The 21,058-nt window shown below is 43.5% G+C and overlaps 1 protein-coding gene across 1 annotated transcript; it reads right to left on the bottom strand.

The window, feature by feature from the left end:
- Positions 1–1,370: 1,370 nt before the first annotated feature.
- On the bottom strand, positions 1,371–20,825 carry dtd1 (D-aminoacyl-tRNA deacylase 1). Its single transcript, XM_082537959.1, has 6 exons — positions 20,688–20,825; positions 19,236–19,326; positions 18,272–18,507; positions 15,714–15,811; positions 9,319–9,483; positions 1,371–3,163 (listed from the first exon to the last, which is right to left on the bottom strand). Exons 1-5 carry the CDS (start codon positions 20,728–20,730, stop codon positions 9,328–9,330), a joined length of 624 nt encoding a protein of 207 aa, XP_082394085.1. The 5' UTR covers positions 20,731–20,825; the 3' UTR covers positions 1,371–3,163; positions 9,319–9,327.
- Positions 20,826–21,058: the final 233 nt, after the last annotated feature.

Genomic DNA, 21,058 nt, shown 5'->3' with positions numbered 1-21,058 from the left:
TACTACACATCTATCAGATCCGGGGCAGATTAGATGTGCTGTATTTTCTTTGGTTATACAACAGTCGTTAGGTCATGTGGATTGATTTCTCCGGTGCTGCTTGTACATGTTGCCTACTTGTTCGCTGCAGATAGTTCTGTGTCCACAGAGATGATACGGACCACCGATTCCAGCATGTCTCTGCCATTTCTGATGGTTTTTTAATGCAGTACTCTTTGAGTGAAGCTGAATTTCGGGATAATGGATAATACTTGATCCCGGCCAAGTGGGTTGCTTGATTGTGGGGCCTGAGGTTTCATATAAATAGCACTGGAAACTTTCCAGCAAGAATGGAAAAAAGTGGTCAGGGCTCTAGGCAACTGGTTTCATTGTGCCTTATTAACCCTTTAGAGCAAAGAGCCCAGAGTGATCTAAAGGCAACCAGGATACGAGTGACACTTCTACATCGGTTTCTGATGTGTCCTGGAAAACGTTCTTCTAAATCAGTTGGGAATTATTTACTCTCTCGTGATGATGCCAACATGATTCGAGGCCTTTAAGCTGCCATGAAACCGGGCCTGTCTAACCTCCAAAGCTACATCAGACTCGGCACGGAGTTACTAAACAAGCTGAATTCCCCCAACCTCCCAGACGTAAGAAATAACTGTGGGGAAGGAGGGAAGAGGAAGGAGGAGGAGTGGGTGGGTGGGGAGGAGGAGGGGGGCAACAAATTAAATCCAGTTAAATTGTTTTTCCATAGCCAGTAGGCTTGGCAAAGGACTCGCTCACACACACAAGATGTAAGATAAGTTGTAGAAAAGACAAACCAGAAACAGTGCGGCTTCAGATGTAGGAGAATGCCTGGAATTTAACCCAGTTTCCCATGTCCGCCTCACACCGCACCCACTGCCCTGCCCAGCAGCTCAGGACGTCCACATCCACACACGCAAACAGGTGATTCCCCACAGCGAGACATCTGTCCTGCACCAGCCCTCCCCTGGTCAATAACCCACACAGCCTACCTCCTCCTTCCTCTGGCATTGGGATCACAATGCAGCCACTGCAGAGGAAAGCTGCAGTTCTAGCAGTTTGAAACACCAAGGCTAGGTAGCTAGCTAGCAGACATATCTGGGTCATGTCTTCCCTCTCAGATAGCTCCCATATCCAGGATGCAGCAGCTCCTCTTCCTCTCCACCGCAATCTCAAATCAGAAGGAAAGGGATGAGAGGGGTATAGCATGGTTGGCCAGGAATAGCCAACCAAAAAAAGAAGAAAACTAAAGTTGGGACAGTACAGAGGCCAGGTGGTGATGCTGAAAGTAGAAATAAGGCCAAGCATCCCTGCGGTTTGCATTAAAATGAGCAGAATGCAACACACAAACAGAGAGACGCTTCTTTCTTACACCTTTATAAAAATGACAACAAAACGTACATTCAGATCTGTCGAGTGACAGCAGGACAGCGTCACAATGAGAAACATGAATAAATAGCTGATGTCAGAGTTGGTCCGGTCACACTGATAGTGAGGTGCAGCTGGCCCCTCTCCGCAGGTGTAAAGCACAGGTGAATGGGGCAGTCGCAGAAACTCGATCCTGGTCTTACAATCGACTGCAGCACCCTTTCTAGAGTCATTCCCACTGAGTGGGTCAATAAATTGAGGAACACACTGAGACACAGGTCACATTTTAGCATTTAAAGTCCAACTGAAATCACATCTCCGTCTGCTGTAGTCTAGTCAAAGTGATTTTAAAGTGTAAAGCTATTCTTATTTCTGTTAATGAAGAGACAATAATGATTTGGGGCATCAAATCCACTCTGGCAGCCTCTGAGTTAGTTGGTTACCATTCATGTTTCAGTGAAAGCTGAGTCAGTGCAAGCAGATAATGTTAACAAATGTGCGCCGCTAAATGAGTACATGATACACAGCCATCTTTATGCTACGTCACTAAGTTGCTAGCAGACAGTAGTTAGCCAAGACTCGGCTGGTTAGCCAAACTAATGTTGTTGGCAATGCGCTTTTACCCAGTGGATGTTTGTTAGCTAACTTAGCAAGTCGGCGTGCAGCATCGTGCTTACATGTAGCTGGAGATTTAATGCAGGCTGTTGTTTGAAGCTTTTGTGGGGTGTTGCTGCAGACTGCTGTCTACTTATTAGTGACGTAGCTTCTGATTCCAGAAAGTGAAGACCATGCAAAAGGCCAGCAGGGGGCGACTCAACTAGCTGCTAAAAAAGCAGTCCATTTGTACAGAAATCAGTGTGGGAAAAATTCATCAGTGATCTGAAATTTAAAAAAAAGAAAGAAGGAAAAGTAAATACTGGTGATGTGTTTATGTGCTCCGCTGATATTTTTCGGTCTTCTTTACTAAAACATGATGATCATTTTACAAATTTACAGCCAGAATTAGGAGAAAGCAGGATCCAGGTGCACATTTAGTTTCAAATTAAGAAGGTAAGGCCAAAAAGACTGAGCTTGAGGACTTCACTAACCAATGACTGACTTTACAGAAGTTTCATCTCAAGTCTTTGCATATGAAACGTAAACTTGTCCAGCTACAAACAACAGGGCCATTTCTTTTACAGAGCAGACGGTGGTAGCAACTTCAGTTTGACCTTAAACAAAATCTGCTACTCAAAAAGGTAAAATAACCTCTTAGACCTCAAAAATTTGACAAGTGTCACAATATATAACAAGCTTGGTACATTCTCACTACCATGATGTTCCTGCAGTATAAACTCGGAGCTGAGCTGTGCTTCAGGGTCAGAGTCATGTCTCTAAACAGAGACTAAGTCAGAACAGACAGAGAGAAAGCAAAAGACAAAGAGACAGATGGCGGCAGAAACATGAAACGATGGAAAGAAAGGGAGCGAAGGGAAAAGGAAAGCCGAGCACATAAAGCTACTGGGCTGCACGGTTTTATGATGTTGCCATTACCCACGCCTCCCCTCCCCTCGCAAATCTAAGAAAACTGTGCAGTGTCATGTGGCCAGACATCATCTTTGCTACATGTAGCCGGTCCTATCTGAGTGTGGAGGAGAGAGGCCAAGGGGACGATGTCTGAAACAGGCTGAACGAATCCTGCTGATTTCCAAACAGGAAGGACAGTCCAGGATCAGGTGAAAGAGTCGCTGAGGTTTAAGGCCTTCCTGAGGAAACTGGGCTCACCGTCATGTCCCCAGTACGACATCTGCAAGACACGAAACAGCAGTAGTTTAAACTCTTTTTCTTCATACTCTCTCAGTCATTACACAGTCATTCACATCATTACAGAAGATCAACCAAATGTGGAAAAATCTTCCCATGTGACCCCCACAGGATGAGCTGATCTTTGTTGCATAGCAACTTTAGCAAATGTAATTAAGCCCTGTGAAATTAGACCCTGAAACCATCAACATTATCAGGGTTACAGCACCTTTATGTTTATAGGAGTCAAAATGTAGCGCTTTGGAATTTTCTTAAGCCTTTTTGAGTCCTCAAAGCATATTTATTGGGCAGAAAATATCCATGTGAAAGTTCAGGATGAAAAACACATTTAAGCTCTGTTAAGAACTACAATGAAATCAATTTCACCCCCCGGTTCAGCTTCATATTTATCTCTCTCGCTCATGTCTGAGGTAGGCTTGGTTAGCATTCGGGAATCAAACCCACAACTCCCGTTCCAAAGGTGTGCAAGTCTTACTACCACGCTATCCAGCTGCCTTCTCAGACAGGGCATACATGGAACGCCATAACCAAGTGGCTGGCATAGCATACAGAAACATCTGTGCTGAGTATAACCTGGAAGTCCTAAGGTCAAAATGGGAGATGCTGCCTAGGGTGGTGGAGAATGACCGAGCTAAGATCCTGTGGGACTTCCAGATACAGACGGACAAAATGGTGGTGGCTAACCAACCGGACATAGTGGTGGTAGACAAACAGAAGAAGACGGCCGTAGTGATCGATGTAGCGGTTCCCAATGACAGCAATATCAGGAAGAAGGAGCATGAGAAGCTGGAGAAGTACCAAGGGCTCAGAGAAGAGATGGAGAAGATGCGGAGGGTGAAGGTAACGGTGCTCCCAGTGGTAATCGGACCACTCGGTGCAGTGACTCCCAAGCTAGGCGAGTGGCTCCAGCAGATCCCGGGAACAACATCAGAGATCTCTGTCCAGAAGAGCGCAGTCCTGGGAGCAGCTAAGATACTGCGCAGGACCCTCAAGCTCCCAGGCCTCTGGTAGAGGACCCGAGCTTGGAGGATAGAAGCTCGCAGGTCTTTTTGTTTTCTTTTAATAATATATTTATTATCAGAAAACAGATGAAACATACCTGTGAATATTCCATGAGATTCTTATGATATGCTCATAGTTGGTTTATCCACTAGGAATTTTGTTGGGTGAAGTCTCGTTTTTAGTTATCTTGGCTGGAGCTGTGTATTCAGCTCCAGCCAAGATAACTAAAATCAAGAAATGATGACATCGGGTTTTGATACCTCAAGAAAATTAAAATAAAATAACAATGTAGGGCATAAAAAAGACAATGGTTTAATCCTGAGCTCCATCCTGCTCAGACAGCAGACACACACGGACCTAATCTGCACAGATTATGGTATTTATGGACTGGGACACTCCAAAGATCACAATCTAAAGCCCAAATTGGTACAAAAAAAGAATAATCTTTTCTAAAAGATGGTCTATGGTTTGAGTGGGGGACCTATATACTAAAAGCCACTGCAGGGGTGTGGTTTCCTACCACTCTCTCTCTGCTTTCATGTCTGGTCAGATTAAGACTAAAAATCTTTAAGATAAATCTTTAAAAACCAACTAACACAAAAAGCAAGATTATATCGACAGCAATATCTTTATGGACTAAAATAAGCCATTCAAAGCTAAGCATGGACGCTTTCCCCCCCACAGACTTTGGCCTTATTTGTTACTTTCCCATTTTATTCCTGTTAAAATGAAAAGAAGTAAAAATTCCTGGAGGTTTAAAGTGCAGCTTCCATTTTAGGTGAACAGACAAATTCAAAAGTCTGCATCATATTAAAAGATCTGCACAAAAACGCTGACGGTAGCAATGAAAGCTAAATTTAAAGATGCAGTTACGTGTGGTGTGAACATCTCCGACAGTCCTGAGAACAGCTACAGCTGGAACCTCTTCACAGCAGCTGAAACCTTCCTGTACTGCTAACTTAACATAACTCTATTTTGAAATTAGAGCGTTGCAGACAGGAAGGACGAGCAGAGAAGATAATGGAGGGCTGTCGCAAATTATTCGATGGAAGTCGAGCACGGCTCATGTTTAAGTCACGCAAAGCAAACCTGGGGAGCACCAGTTCTCTCTATAAAACATGCAGCTACAGAGCTAAGCAAGCAAGGCCGCTGTCCTTTTTCCTCTTTCTTCCACCCATCCCTCTCTTTCACTACACACTACTGCTGTGTGTGCACTCTCTCACTCCAAAATCCAAATAACAGTCACCTTATCAAAAAAAAACCAAAAACAAAAAACCACTCCCTTTCCTCTCACATTTCCCCCTCATCCCTGGCTTCTGGTCAGACCTTATGTAACAAGGTGCTGAAGCCTCCAAAACCTGAGGATTACACTGCATCCTCCCCCGCTGTGGAGGAGTTCAGGGAGGACATAATAACATTGCACCTGCAGATGTTTTGATGGAGGTTTTAAGCCATTAGAAGCTAACAGCAGCTATCAGGTGACTGGATGAGGATCACTCCAGAGTTTTTTTCCCCATACAAGATATGAAAATGCTGATTTAGTCAATAAAAGTCTAAAACTTTGGGATCAGGTTTTCCGCTTCTGGCTCAGGGTGTTTGGCGTGTCATAATCTCCTGCTCAAAAGTGACTGAGTGCCGCCTACTCCAATCGAGAGACGTCAGTAAGGTTCGACTCTACGGATTACTTCTACACCACATATTTCCTCAATAGATTTTACATTTAGTGTCCACTTCATTAGACACACCTTTGTAGTACAGGGTTGGCCCCTTGTTTGCCTTTAAACCTGCCTTAACTCAACATGACACAGATTCAACAAACCGCTGGAAGCTTTCCTCAGAGATTTTGTCCACATCAACACGACAGCATCACACAGTAGCTCCAGATTTGTCAAATGAACACCCAAAGGTGTTCTACTGGATTTAGATTTGGTGACCTTTGTGACAACTTGAGCACAGTGAACTCAGATGATGTGAGCTGCTGGAATGAGCCATCAGAAGATGCTCGGCAACAGCACCCAGGTAGGCCAGCAATCCCCAACCCCCGTGAATCGTTTGGTACCGGGCCGCGAGAGTTGAAGCTCGGGTGTGAAATGTATAGTTTTCAGGGTTTTTATCGGTTTTTAGTTGGTTATCTCAGTTGGTACTAAGCATTGTTGGCATCTCCCACACCATTACACTAGTAGCAGCCTGAACCATTGATGGATTCACGCTCTCAGGCTAAATTGCCAGAGGGTGTGGTCTTCTGCTGCTGTGGCCCATCAGCTTCAAGGTTTGATGTGCTGTACACTGAGAGATACTCTTCTGCAGTTCAGATCAGCAGTTTCTGAAGCCGACCAGCCCAGCTCAGGTTGCACTTCAGCAGGTCAGCATGCTTAAATGCATTGAGTTGCTGCCATGTGATTGACATTACTTGCTCCAGACCAGCTTATGTGTTCAACTTAAGTTACTATGGTAATGAGAGCCACCTTCGTGACAGTGAAACTGATTTAAGCTTGTGATACCTCACCAACCCATTAATCTCACCTCTCTGGTGTCAGTCATGCTTTTGTCTGAATGCAGCTAACTGCACTGCCCCATCTTTGAGCACAAGGATCAGGAAGCATTGCTGCCAGTTTGAGGGCATATCCATTAATGCACGTCAGCCAGAGGGTTCACAGAGGGAGAGGAGCTGTGCTGCAGGAGCCTGCAGCCTCAGCAGGGAGAGCAGAGGGGGACACAGAGAGAGCTGACTCAATGCCTCCCCATCTCTGTTCTCCCAGAACTCGTCTGTTTTTGCACTAGTAAACAAATACTCAAGGCAAATAAGAACAACCCCCCCACACCAAACCACCCCCAACACTGCAATAAGAAGCACAAAATGAGAAACAAACAGGTCTGTCTCTCATGAAGGTTGCTGAGTTTCACCGCAATGTCAACAAAAACAAAGAGATCAGGCACAGATGGAAAAAGGGAGATGTGGAAAACAAGAACAACTGTAACTGCTTCTCACTGCAGATTTAAGGGCGCCATATTGCACATGACACCATACACTAATATTATAAATGGGACATAACTATTTTTGGGAGGTGACTGCATTTGTTGACAGTGCAAAAGACAAAAATGATCTTGCACAGATGCAAAGCCATTTTGTTCTCAGAGTTTCAGCAAATTTAAAAGGACCTAAAACCAGGTAAGCACAGGAAATGCTGTTTAAAGGTATAACTCTGTTTCCATAATTAGAGTTATACAAAAAATACTGCAGTTTAGAAATGCTTTGACTGCTCAGTATAAGTAGTAAAGCATTATATACATACAGATACACCAGATTTCCAGAAAAATTGGGAATAAAACTAAAATCGGCTTTTTCGTCATACACTTGAACATTTATTTAACAGACAAAAGGACAAAGAAAAGATTTTAAATGTTTTTTCCACTTAAACTTAATTTTATCTCTTAAACACATTTAGATGCTTGCAACACACTCCAACAACTTTGTGCAGAAACATCAGTGAGTTCTGGGCCCAAGCTCATCCGAGATGGAGCGAGCAACAATGGAAACGTGTCCTGTGGTCACATGAGTTCACGGCTCAACGTGCACCAGTGCCCGTAGCATGGGGGCTTTGCACATATGTGAAGGCACTACGAGGAGGAGGAATTTTAGACAGACATATGCTCCCATCAGGAAATTATCGTCTTTTCCCAGGAACTCCGTGTGTAGGACAATGCCAGGCCTCATTGGAAAAACCTGGCTTCGTAGACATGGAGTCTGTGTGCTTGACTGCAGTCCTGATCTGTCTCCCTTTGAAAATATCCAGCACATCATGAGGAGGAGAATCAGGTTTTAGTTTTTCTTGGATTTTCAGGAAGTGTCCCAACTATCCCAGTGGGGTTTGTACCGATCCACTACCTAAAATACTGCAATTTCACTTCCCATAACCCAGGTGGTCTTTGATGGTCTGCGCAACACAGCAGATTTACTATTATCCAACTAATAATAAGAAGTCACTAACTAGCAGATGTGAGGCTTAGCAGACAGCTAGTGCTTACAGCTGTGTTAGCACACACCTCAAAGTAGCCACATCGCTAACTCTGAGTTTTACAAAAATGCAAGCAGATGAGTTATTAAAAAACTCCACCTCCTTCCAAATTTCCAAAACATGACTAATTTTAAAAGCTTGTTTTTAAATTAATTATGTGCCTGAAACAACTCCATCACAGATCTCCATCCTGGGATACTTTCTGGCTCACAATGCATCATCCTCCCGTGCCGTTTCCAAACCCCCACCCTCCCAAAAAAAGTCGAGCAGAAAAGACACGCCAGCCCAGACGCTCAGCTCTCCATATGGTCACTAAAAGCTGTTGCAGCAAGTAAAAAGCCATTTTATGAGCTTGATATCCTGTTTGCTGTGACCTTTCCAGGAGAACCGCACACTAAACACAACTACCCACAACCTCGCACACACATAAACAAAGTGACGTGCGTGGACGAGCATGCAGGGTAATTAAGTCGGCCGGCAAGCTGTCCTGTTGTGGCTCTAATGAAGTTTCAGTGGTACCAGCCTTGGCAGACACGTTTCCATATTTACACTTGGTTTGTTTCTTTAATTTCTTGGATCAATTTATGAACTTCCTTCTGCCAAGGCTGGAGGAGCTTTCCAGGTTACATCACTACTCCAAAGTTGTGGGAGCTGCCTCCACAACGGCCAAAAAAACAATAACTGCAGCTCTGAGATGACGACTGTGCAGAAGCAAATACTAAGAGTTAGAATTAGACTAGAAATGTCAACTTTTTTTTGTTTAAATTGTTTTTGAATATTGTGTAGAAAGTATGAACAGCAGGTGCGTGCAAGCCTTTTACTTACAGTCAGAGCCGTGTGCCTGAGATAACCACATCCTCCTTCTATGACATCATATATTTGCAAGAGTAGAAAAACAATGTGAAACTGAGCGGTTAGAGCAGTGTGAAGCCTGAGCTTTTGTCTCACAGGTGCGCTTTGTGCACAGACTGATAACAGATAACAGCATGGGGCGTCCCCTTTAAGATGAGCCTTTATTTAGTGGGAAATGATTGACAAATTCTAAAGACTAAATTAGACAGACACGCCTGAGCGTAACTGTACCTGACTGCATGTGTGTGTGTGCATATTTCCCGTTCACCTTGATGACCTAAGGCTCCCTCTCCGAAGACACGTCCCCCTCTGCCCCACTGCTGGCGTTGGGGTCCTGTCGAGAACGCTGGGCGCCCTTCTCCCTGCCGGACTCTGAGGGACCCTTGGAGCGCGTCTTCTCTTTCCTCTGCTGCTGCTTTTCCTGCTTTGATAGCTGAGAAAATACAAGAAAGCAAAAAGGCTGGGTCAGAAAGACAACAAGCAGTTTAAAACAGCAGCTAAGCTTTTAAGATCAGAGCTCTCACGGGACACACACATTGTGGTTTTGTAAAATTTACACAAGTGGAAGCATATAAGTAGAAAGTTAAATAGGCCCTAAGACTGATCCTTGTGGTACACCACAGGTAATGTGAGCCGTAGATTATGTAATCAAAAAGAATCCTTCCAAATATTCCTGAATCCAGATCCAGATTTCGATCGAGTCCGGCTCCTAAGAATAATATTTTCATGCAAGTCTGGCCATAAGCTTTTTTCCCCCACCTGCTAACAAGCAGACAAACAACCCGGTCACATTACATCGTAGACAGAGGATAGTTAGAATAAGTAATAATAATTTATGGATTCTTATTTCTAAAACTGTAACATTTCCCTTTTCCTACTCTGCGACTGAAACCTGACTCATCTGGGCCTCCTGGTGGCTCTGTGGTCCCACCATGAACATGCTGCATCATGACTTGCAGATCATGACCTTTGCAGTATGCTCAGTATTCACCCAAAGATCCTGACATGCATGACAATTACAACAATTAATTAAACAAAGAAAAAGAGGCCCGGGCCAGCACTCCACATTTGTGATACATGACTACTTCTATTCTCTCGGCATTTAGAGCTATTCCGAGCTGTCATATGATCCCCTCAATGAGTCTATTGTTGTGACTGCACGCACTCCCTCTTTTCAAAATAGCCCTTCATGCTGCCACTCAGCACAACTAGTCAGACAACTCTACTGATCAAAAACCGCTCCTCCCTCATCTTCACGGTTCATAAACATCACTCCACAGTGATGATGAAGTAGGTATGCTACCTGACATCCAAGATAGTCTGGAAACACAGATGGTAAAACTTTTATGGTTGTAGGAGAAATATTTATGAACTACATGTCATCTTAAAAATCCAAAGCATTGCATAAGACATTACATTATTCAACGAGTACAAAAAAGACTGTTATTCCCAGCTGAACCCATTAACATGCTGTGGTAAGAAACTAGGCCTGCTGTTGTCTTTGTTGATGATATCGGTCAGATCAGTGAGTATCTGGAAAGTGACACCATTTTGCTAATTATGCCTCCAGTTGCTGCTTGTTTGTGGGTCTCTCTGCATCCAGTTAATAACTGAACAGCATGCTCTATTGGGTTGAGATCAGGTGGTTAACTTGGCCATCAAAGAATATCCCATTTCTTTGCCTTAGAGATCTCTCAGGTTCCTTTTACAGTTTGCTTTGGGTCATTATCCACTGGCACTGGGAAGCTCGGTCTAATCAGTTCTGCAGCAGTTGGCTGAATCTGAGCAGAGTGCAGCCCTGCACACTCCAAAATCCATCCTGCTGCTCCTATCAGCACTCACGTCATCAATAAAAGCAAATGACATGGTTCCACACGCGCATGCAATAATGTGACCTCCAATGTGTTCGACAGATGATGTGGTATGCTTTAGATCAGGAGCTGTTCCTCTTCTTCTCCACACTTGTCATTCTTTCACAAGTTAATCTTTGTTTCTTCTTTTCAAAGAATTATTTTTTCCAGAACCGTGTCGTCTAAAACAGCGTTCCCCAACTTTTTTTGCGTCACGGACCGGTTTATGTCTGACAATATTTTCACGGACCAGCCTTTAAGGTGTCGTGGATAAATACAACAAGATAAAACCAGTACCGGTACCAAAAAAGGGAAGATTTATTCATAACACACGGGAAAAGACCCAGAGAAACCAAGTTACAGATAAAAACGATAAAAACCCTGAAAACCATCAATTTCACATCCGAGCTTCAACTCTCGCGGCCTGGTACCAAATGACTCACAGACCAGTACCGGTCCGTGGCCTGGGAGTTGTACAAATCTGTACAAATGTACAAATCTAATCAAGCCTCCCCGTTCTTCCTGTGTAACCAGCGGTTTGCATCTAGCTGTAAACGACTGGTTTCCTCTGCATTTCATTTCAATTGATTGTAGACTGAAAGAGATGCGTCTACCTACTCGAGAGTGTTCTTGACTTAGATGTTTTTTTCTTAACCGTGAAAATCGTTCTGTCATCATGTACTTTTGTAGTCTTCTGTGGTCCTTCAGGCCTTTTGTGATTGCTGAGCTGATTGGTGCATTTCATCTTTGTAAGAATGTTAATTTTTAACACTGCTGATGTGTTTGCTCTCTCTAATAGGTGCATTTTGTCCTTCAGCCTAATGATTGTTTCCTTCTCTTGCATCTCCATCTCTTTGGACCTCACATTCAGAGTTCCAGTGAACTGTTACCAAATATAAGTTCAACACTTGAATGAACTCCTCACATGTCCATAACACTGGTTGTAGGTCAACTCAATTGCTTTTAAACCTCTGAAAATGGCGTCTATGTACATTTTAAAAAAAATTCTAAACAGTTAATACAATACTTTTGTTAATCCCCTTGAATTAAAGCTGTGCTTCAGTCACATCTTGATTGTTTGATATAACACCGTGGTAGTGCACAAAGATATCTGTTTATAACTCCAACACTAAAGCTCCGTCCAAACCCAAAACTCTGATCTCCAACCCAGTGAAAGCTTAGCATGATCAAACATTATGTAACTCCTGTGAATGTTGGGTTTCAGCCCACAGCCTAAATCAAAATGCACCAACAGTAAGGTGAACAAACAGAAAAACTCTGGAGCCCTCTGCCATCGGGCTGCAGCCTCCAGCTTCCCAAAGAGAACATCCAAAACTGGATTATTTTCATTGCTCTGGATAACTCTATTGTTTGCTGGCCGCTTGACCCTGTGGTGGACTAAATCCCTGATTCATGGAAAGAAAGGAACAGTGTCTGCTGGCTGTTGCTTCATTTCCCACCCCGTGCCAAGCGTAGCCTATTGGCTGGCCTTTTATCCCTCATGTTCAGTCTTGGCTTTGGTTCCTCAGCCCCCACAGCAAAACATCCCAAACAGACAAGATTAAAATTCTGAGGACTGCTTAATATCCCTCCCTTTGGGCAAGCAAGCCAAGTCCACCAAGGGGAGAGCAGCCAAAGCCTGCCTGCAGCCAAGGCATAAGGACGCTAACTGGGCTCCACAGAAGTGAGCAGAATTCAGGAAGGCTGCACGAAGCTCGTTCTGGTGGCAGAAGGAGCTGAGAAACATCCTGTCGCTGCAGGAGACCGTCCACTTTTGCACTGATTTCTATCTCCATTACTTGACTCTTATTCATTCATAAATCAGCGGTTAAATGCACAAAAAAAAAAAACCAAAAAAAAAAAAAAATTTCATGACTCGTTCACAGAATCACTGCAGAGAAAATCGAGTAAATCCAAAGTTGAACAAATCACGAATGAGACCATGATCATGTAGCTTGATCCAGCCTTAAAAAAAATGAGGAGTGAACCTGGACTTTTCTTCAAAATAAGAATTTGATCTCAGTTATCTTGTTTTAATAGTTGTCGAAACACAAAAATTGTGACTGAAATTAAAACCTGACAAACTGATCAATCAACAAAGTTTTTGCTTCAATTAAAAAATGAAAGAAAGCAAAAATGCATCAATGATGCAAAACGGACTTGCAAAGAAAAGATAAATATTAGTTACAGCTGCATGTTAATAAATCATCTGCTGCAGTGTTAATTGGTTTTATAAAAATAGCTTGCTTTAAAAAAAAAAAAAAGGGACATTTTGCAAAAACAGGCAGGAGGAAGATGAAGATTTACAGATGTAGCAGGATTTGGGGATAAATTTATGAAGTACATCTCTGTTCACAGTTCAGATTTTCACAGCCGTCCTGTAACGGTGTTTGTTTTCTTAACAAGCGATGTGGCGAGAAAACACTTAAAGGCAAAGAATCAATGAAATACAAAGTCACTGAAGAAGCATTGGGTTGTGGTACAGGATGATCTTAAGAATAAAGATCAGTTTATATTTTGAGGGGACACTTTGAGTGAAGGTGAAAATTAGGACTAAATGAAGCTAAAAGAAGTTTGTTTTATGTGTTTTAAACAAATAGAAAATCCTGGATTGGCTCTGGAACCTTTCCTTCATTTTAGTTTATTTAAAAAGGTAAAATAATAAGAAAAAAAATAAGAAAATGAAACTTCAAAACTGTTAATTTAATTCAGCTCTGGTGCTTTCAGTCCCCTGGAGCTGGTCCTCTGTACTCATATCAAGACTTCTCAGAAGCTAAAATGAATCACCTGCTAATGTACTTTTCATCCAGCACCACACTGATGTCGCTTTCCCTAAAAGCACCGAGCATGAAAACCTGTCAAAGCTCCCTGCATGCAATCAAAATGATATACTAACCCTTTCAGATCACAGCGCACACTTTCAGAATAAAACCATCCCTTTAGAAAGGAGGAATCCTGGTTTGACTCTGGTTTCCTGGAGCAAACAGTTACAGCCTGGACAGGTACAGCAGAGGGAGAGCGTGAGCATGTGGGCCGATGGTGCCAATCATCTCAAACCCACACATAACACCCTGTCTCTCTCTATCACACACACACACACACACACACACACACACACACACACACACAACTAAAACAAATGGGGGACTTTTCAGCTCCTTCACGGAGGCGACTGAGTGATAGTGAGATATCAGTGAATCAGCGCGGCTCCGTGGGGGTGACACACGTTAATCGTGGCTGCTGTCTGAGAGCTTAAAGTTTTGTTTTCTGCTTTCTCAAATCTAGATTGTTTTTCTTGAATCCTTAATTTGGGATTTGGGATCCTGGAATTCTGCAAATTTAACACCCAGCCTAAAAAGCACTAGCTTTGCAAGTGAAACAAACCACGAGCACATCAGCATAACGACAGGGGCACATCTTACATGAAGGGCTACAGCCAGCAAGTTAGCAGTAACTGAACCTTCAAAATAAAAGCGTGGGGCCTGTTCAATGGTAGATCAGTCACACGGGTGTCTCATATGGATGAAAAAAATAAAAGAAATAAGTAAAAATAAGTAAGCTAATTTAGTGTGTTTTACTTTTCTAATATTTTACTTTATTTTGTTGAATTTTTATTGCATTTGTGGAAAAAAGTCGATGAAAGATTGTGAGTTATAAAACCAAAACGATCAGCTGGGCAGCAATGATCTGTGAGTTTGTGACTTTGAGTGAGATGATAGGTTTTCCCACATGCAGACGCATCCACACAACACACTACTTTGTGTATTATACTTCTAATATTCATTTAACTGGCTGGATTTATAGATGTTATTGGATATAATTTTTATATTGTTTTCTTTCCTCGAGTTTCACTTTGCTTAAATTCGAAGCATTTGTGGATTTTAAAAATAACCTCTGTGTGACTCTTTCAAACTCAGATCTAAGGATGCATGACTTTATAAATCTTAGATTTAATTTTAGTCAGTCAGATATTGAACAGTATTCGTATAAATCACACAAAATCAAGCAAAATAAAATAAAACAAACTTCAAGAAACCTGAAGGGTATAAATAATGGATGCTTCTTATTTCACTCATTTTAAAAAAGAAACAACAACAAAAATCTGTAGCATAAGAATCAAGAGTCTGTACATGAGAGGAGAGCAAACACCGCCACCTGGTGGTACAATAGAAATGAACTCCTTCACACTGACAAATTAGGGAGCTCCTCCCTGCTGACCCTCTCAGAATCAGCTGATTTTTTTAATTTTTTTTTTGTGCAGTAACTTTTTGGAGTGTGACTATATTCAAAAAAATGTTGCATGCCTTGATTAGATGCACCAGAGTTACAGGCCCTCAAAGTACAGAGAGACGGGAGTCTGTCGAAAATCGGTGCTTTCTTAGTCACCTTATTTTTAATTTTTTTATGTAAGTACAGGGAGGTATCCATGTGAAATTTTGATTTCCTCTGAGCATCATTGTCATGGGACGCATCCTAGTTTCAATAAACTGCAGCAATTTCATGTCTTTAATGTAGAGGAACAGAAACAAGCATTGATACTGGAGCTTTTTCTGATCATTCACTGGAGAAAACTTGCATGAAAAATGCAATTTGGGCAAACTTTGAAAAGTCATCTGACAAAGTGGGAGAGTTGCTGCTCAGTACAAGTAACAGCATATGAAAGGTCTCCTTGTTATCTAACTCGTATACAAACATGACAGGTGATCGGTAACAGGTAGACTCCTGCAGGCACTGCACATTGGAGGAAAGGCAGCGGCCAGTGGTATCTGAGGTATTAAGATGAGTCTTTAAAGCTTCGTGCCGAGTGATGTACCTGTTTGGGGTCTGTGGGTCCAGTCGGTGATGTCAGTTCGATGGTGACCGGTCCGTCGTTTTGAATGTGGACCTGCATGCGAGCCCCAAACTTCCCATCTACAATGATAAAACCAGGAATGAATAGAGATTACAGTTTACAGGCATCAGCACTTGATGTTTCACGATGTGACGTGGAGCTTTGAGACATTGGGGACAAAGGCGACGGAGAGGTGCGAGGACAGGAAGTTTCTCAAATGTTCTCCTTTCTTCCACCGAGTCCACGAGATTAATGACACCATCTGCACAATGAAGCCGTTGGGCCGCGGTGGAAAAAGCGCTGCATCATCGCATTTTCTCTCTGGAGGGGGAGGCGGAAGGCTTCCTAATTAAGAAGTCCTACACCTCCCTCGCTGGGACAAGGTGTTCTCCTCACCTGCTCCCCGGTGGGCTGACCCAGTTCACCGCCACCGTCATTGCCAGCGCGTCACCACACCGATGATCTGCTGTAACCTTACACCGAGATGGGAATACGGGCAATTAAATAGCAGGGAGCAGGATCACTAGTCCAGGCCCATAAGTGTGTGGCAATAGCTGTGACCTTTGACCTTTTGTTTCCAATTAGCTTTGTATCAGGTAACAGGCATTTTTCAGCCATGCCGTCCTGCAGCCTCCTGGGACTCTATTAAGACTGGTCTCTGAAAAGACCGCCAACAGACTGTGGCTATTTTTTTTAATTAAAATAATCCATCTTAGCTAGAAACAGCAGCAATCAGCTCAATATCAATATCCAGACCTAAACTCCAGCAGGGGGCAAAAATCAGAGGACTTTAAAGTGGGGCAGTGAAGATGATGAAGGGCTGGATTTACTGAGAGGGGCGTTGAGCGTTGAGGATGAAATAGCTATGTGCTAATTAGAGTGCAGCTAGTTCATTTCATTAATGACCAGCTTTTTAACTAAAGCAGCACAAATTAGCAGCTCCACAACAAGCAGGCCTGACGAGGGAGCGGGTAACCCGCTAACCAAAATATCAGCGTGAAGGTTTCACGCAGCCGTTTTTCTTCACACACAGCATGACAATTCAGATTAAAGGTAAGCAGCTGATGGGTATGATATGTTTTTTACTCTTCTGCTGGAAATTACAGGGAACTGTGTGATCTCTGGATGAATCTGACACTCAGGTGGAGCAGAGGGTTCATTGAGATGAAGCATGCTTTATAACAAACCTGAAAATACCTGCAACCATCGGTGCTACCCCTCAGCCTGCTTGCAGACACACCTATGGCATCAATTCCAAAGTCCTACATCATGTGTTAATGAAATGTTACTGAGCCACCTGCATAAACATGAGCACAGCTTTTGTTCTTCTTGCTGCATGCATGCATGTCTTGTGATATTATGGATGTTTAGAAATAGTCGATTAGACGATTAAACATCATTATTGAGCACCACAAGTCAGTTAAAGCAATTCTTCTTCCCTTTTTATGAACGTACATTACTGGTCACCGGCTCGTCCTGTAATTTAACAACACTATCCTCCAACATCTGTAGCACCCGCAGACACCTGAGACCCGCTCTCTGTGATAGGAAGTTGTAAAAAAGCGAGGTGGAAAGTCGGGCAGACGACAGCTGCATAAACCAGCGCAGGTCTGCATTTAAAGTAGAAAATGGACAGGTGCTGGTTCGATTTATCAGAGAAAACTAGCGTTTGATTTAACCATTTGACCAAAGAAGCATGTGGATGCTACGGATCCTAGCACTGCTAATGTTAGCACACGCAGCAATCCAACCGCAGTCTGAGTGTTTGCAACGTTAACATCAGCAAAAAGAGATGCACATCTCAGCGGCATCTGAGAATAACTGGATTATCAAAGAATATTATTCAGTTTCATTCATTCTCTTAAATAACCACATGTTCATATGGACAGTGTTTCTTACTTTTGGACAAGTAAACTGGTCACCAGCAACAGAACTACTTGAGAAGCTGGAGGAATTTATTTAAAGTTAATGTTAAATATTGTAAGATTCAAACTAGGGATGTAGTCAACTAGTCAGCAAACACACTGAAAGCATTTAAAACTGAACCCAGCCCAAGCACGAGGCTAAACATGGCTGTTTAACAGCTAACGTTAGCAGTGCTAACTTTAACCTTCACTCTCTGCAGGCTGGCGTCCACACGCCTCTCACACAGCCACTCATTTCCTACTTCAAAGTATTGCAGTGGTTTATAGTTCATGTCTGACCCTTCACATCGTACCATACCAGAGAGGAAGAGGCTCTGCTGGTCGTTAGAGTCGCAGCTTTTGCCAACTGCTGACACGCATCAATAAAGTAGGAACAATCTGTTTAACCGACTAACAAAGCAGCGATCTTAGACTCGATTAGTCGCACACGTCTAACATTAATCTGACTCGCTTCACATCAGAGTCCCATTAACAGCTGCTTTCAATAAAGATTTTAATCTTAAACTGCTACTGCAGTTTAAAGAGTCAAACCGGTGTCCACAGCTTTCAGTCACAGTGTTTTATAGTCAAAAAGAAGGCTTTGCTGACGTGGCCCTACGCCTCTGTTTGACCCACCTTTAATGAGCTCCGGTTTGTGGGTGCTCCTCATGTTCTCCAGCATGCTGTCGTAGAAAGGCTGAGCGAGTTCTGCGGGCATGGCCGAGTGGAAGTCCGGCTTGTTGCCCTTCAGGATGCACTGCAGGGTGAACTGGCTCACACACAGAACCTCAAAGTCTCGCTCCATGACACTTTTGCTCCACGCTCGGCCGTGCTCGTCTTCGAACAGCCTCAGGTTCAGGATCTTACGCACCCTGAAAACACAAAGATGAGAACAACACAGTAAGCAGCCTCTCCTACACTTCTGTATTTTATATTAATCTTTGTTTTTATTTATTTTACACTTTCTGTTTTCAATTCAGTCAACGGTGACAATAGCCATCCATCCATCTTCATCTGCTTTATCCGAGGCCGGGTGGCGGGGGCAGCAGCCTAAGCAGAGAGGCCCAGACCTCCCTCTCCCCAGCCACCTCCTCCAGCTTATCCGGGGGAACACCAAGGCGTTCCCAGGCCAGCCGAGAGATATAATCTCTCCAGCGTGTCCTGGGTCTGCCCCGGGGCCTCCTCCCGGTGGGACATGCCCGGGACACCTCACCCAGGAGGCATCCTTGTCAGATGCCCGAACCACCTCAGCTGGCTCCTTTCGATGTGGAGCAGCAGCTGCTCTACTCTGAGCCCCTCCCAGATGGCCGAACTTCTCACCCTATCTCTAAGGGAGAGGCCAGCCACCCTTCGGAGGAAGCTCATTTCCGCCGCTTGTATCCGCGATCTCGTTCTTTCGGTCACTACCCACAGCTCGTGGCCATAGGTGAGGGCAGGGACGTAGATCGACCGGATCAGAATCATTGAAGACATTTAATTTTTGCATAAATGTTTTATTATTTTGACTGTGTGCTTTTAGTTTATTTAGATTTCCCTTCTTTTTATGATGAAATTACAGTGTTTGAGATCTCAGGGTGTACTTTCTGCTTTCTGCACTCACATGTACTCAGCATCCCTCTGCGTGTCCTCCACAGATATGCCCAGCAGCACACACAGTCCACGTCCGATCGAGCTGATCTGCTCCTCGCCCACTGCAAGAAAGCACAACAAAATGAACACTGGCACAGAGATATCAGGCAACGCCGTGCCCACAGAGATCACAACCAACTTGAAGAAATCAGACAAAGGAGATTTTATGTTTTTACATCCTCAAAATTTGTTCATTTTCAAGTTTCTATAAAAGCATTACAGGCAGCTTTGGACATGTGTGGATATTTGCAACTGCAGTGAATTTGTTTTTCGTCTTGGATACTTGGAACTGATTTAAACCTAGCGGTAAACGCGTTCTACTTGACTGTCTGAGGGTCACTTTGGCCTTCTGTGCACCGAAGCAGCGAAATTATACCAACGCATGTCTCAGAATCCATTCAATGTAATCTCTCACACAGATGCATGCCCTACAGAAGATATGTGCAAACATCAATTCTTGCCATTATTCAAACTGTAGAAACCATCAAATTTGTGTCTTTAATATTCGTTTCTTCAGCTTTTTGTTCATTTTACTTATTTTTTTACATGACAAAATGAGCCATGTCAGAGATGTCAGCATCTGAACAGAGACTCACACCAGCAGCCTGTTGCTTACTGGCCAGCTGCTCTAACCTCTGCTCTTCTAGCTACTAAGAGTCATGCTGTATATACTGGACAAAGGATGCTGAAGATGGAGCTGCCAGGCAGGAAGAAGAGAGGAAGACCACAGAGAAGACTCATGGATGTAGTGAAGGAGGACGTACAGAGGGTTGGTGTGACAGATACTAGGGTAGGATCAAATGATGATCCACTGTAGAGAGCTCTAGAGGACGTCATGTTTCCCACACAATAAACATGAAGATGGATTTGACTGATTTTCTTTATTGCGATAGATTGTGAGAATTGTGACTTGACTTTGTACTTTTTAAGCATATTTAGGAGAAAAATAAAAACTGACCGGTTAAATCAGCACTGTAGACATTTTTAAACGCACTTTCTTAGCGTGAGAAAATAATATAGACTGAGAAATAAAATGTAACCACGCATATATGAGCGTGTTTTTGTGAACTGTTTGCCCTCCAGCTGTTGTTACTGTTGCACACCGGCAGCTAGCAGAGGCTGACAGGTGGCCGGCTGTCGGAGAACAGTCGCCAGCCGTGACGTCTGTCGCTCAGCCGTCAGCCCCGCAGACATACAGGACATGTTCACTGCTATCACGCCCCTCTGAGCTCCAGCAGCGGCTGACAGCTGGAGAGACAACAGCTCTGCTGCATTCTTTCTGCATTCACTCTGCTGGCTAATGCTAACCCTGCTAGCTTAGCTAAGGCGACGTGTCAGCGACGGAAACGAGCGGAAGCTGTGAGCAGGCTCGAGTTTAAATACATTCTTAAAATGCAGCAGCCGCGCTCAGGTTAAAGCTTACCTGTCACACTCGCCTTCGTGACTCTCTGAATGATAGCTTTCATTGTTGTGGTTGTGTTGGGGAGCACACTGTCACAACTTCCGGGAATCAACAGAGCGCACGGCACGATGTCTCCCCCTGGTGGTTGAAACCGGTAACACGGGTCCTGAGATTCAAGCGTACAGGGAGGAATTTATTAAAGCCCACGCGAGACTTTTACAGCTGACAGTTTTTACTGCGAGCTGTCAAAGTGGATAAAGCAAGAGTGAAATTAATAAAACCTTAGTTACCCAGAAAACCGTGAAGGTGAACCTGCATGCACACATGCTGCACCTAAGGGGAGTACAGCCTACTTTAATAGACAGATAGATGCTTTATTGATCCCACAAGGT

Source organism: Aulonocara stuartgranti, assembly GCF_965226115.1.
Source record: "Aulonocara stuartgranti genome assembly, chromosome: 6".
Taxonomy (NCBI): domain Eukaryota; kingdom Metazoa; phylum Chordata; class Actinopteri; order Cichliformes; family Cichlidae; genus Aulonocara; species Aulonocara stuartgranti.
The sequence above is the reverse complement of the archived record's forward strand: the minus strand, read 5'-3'. Positions and strand labels throughout refer to the sequence as shown.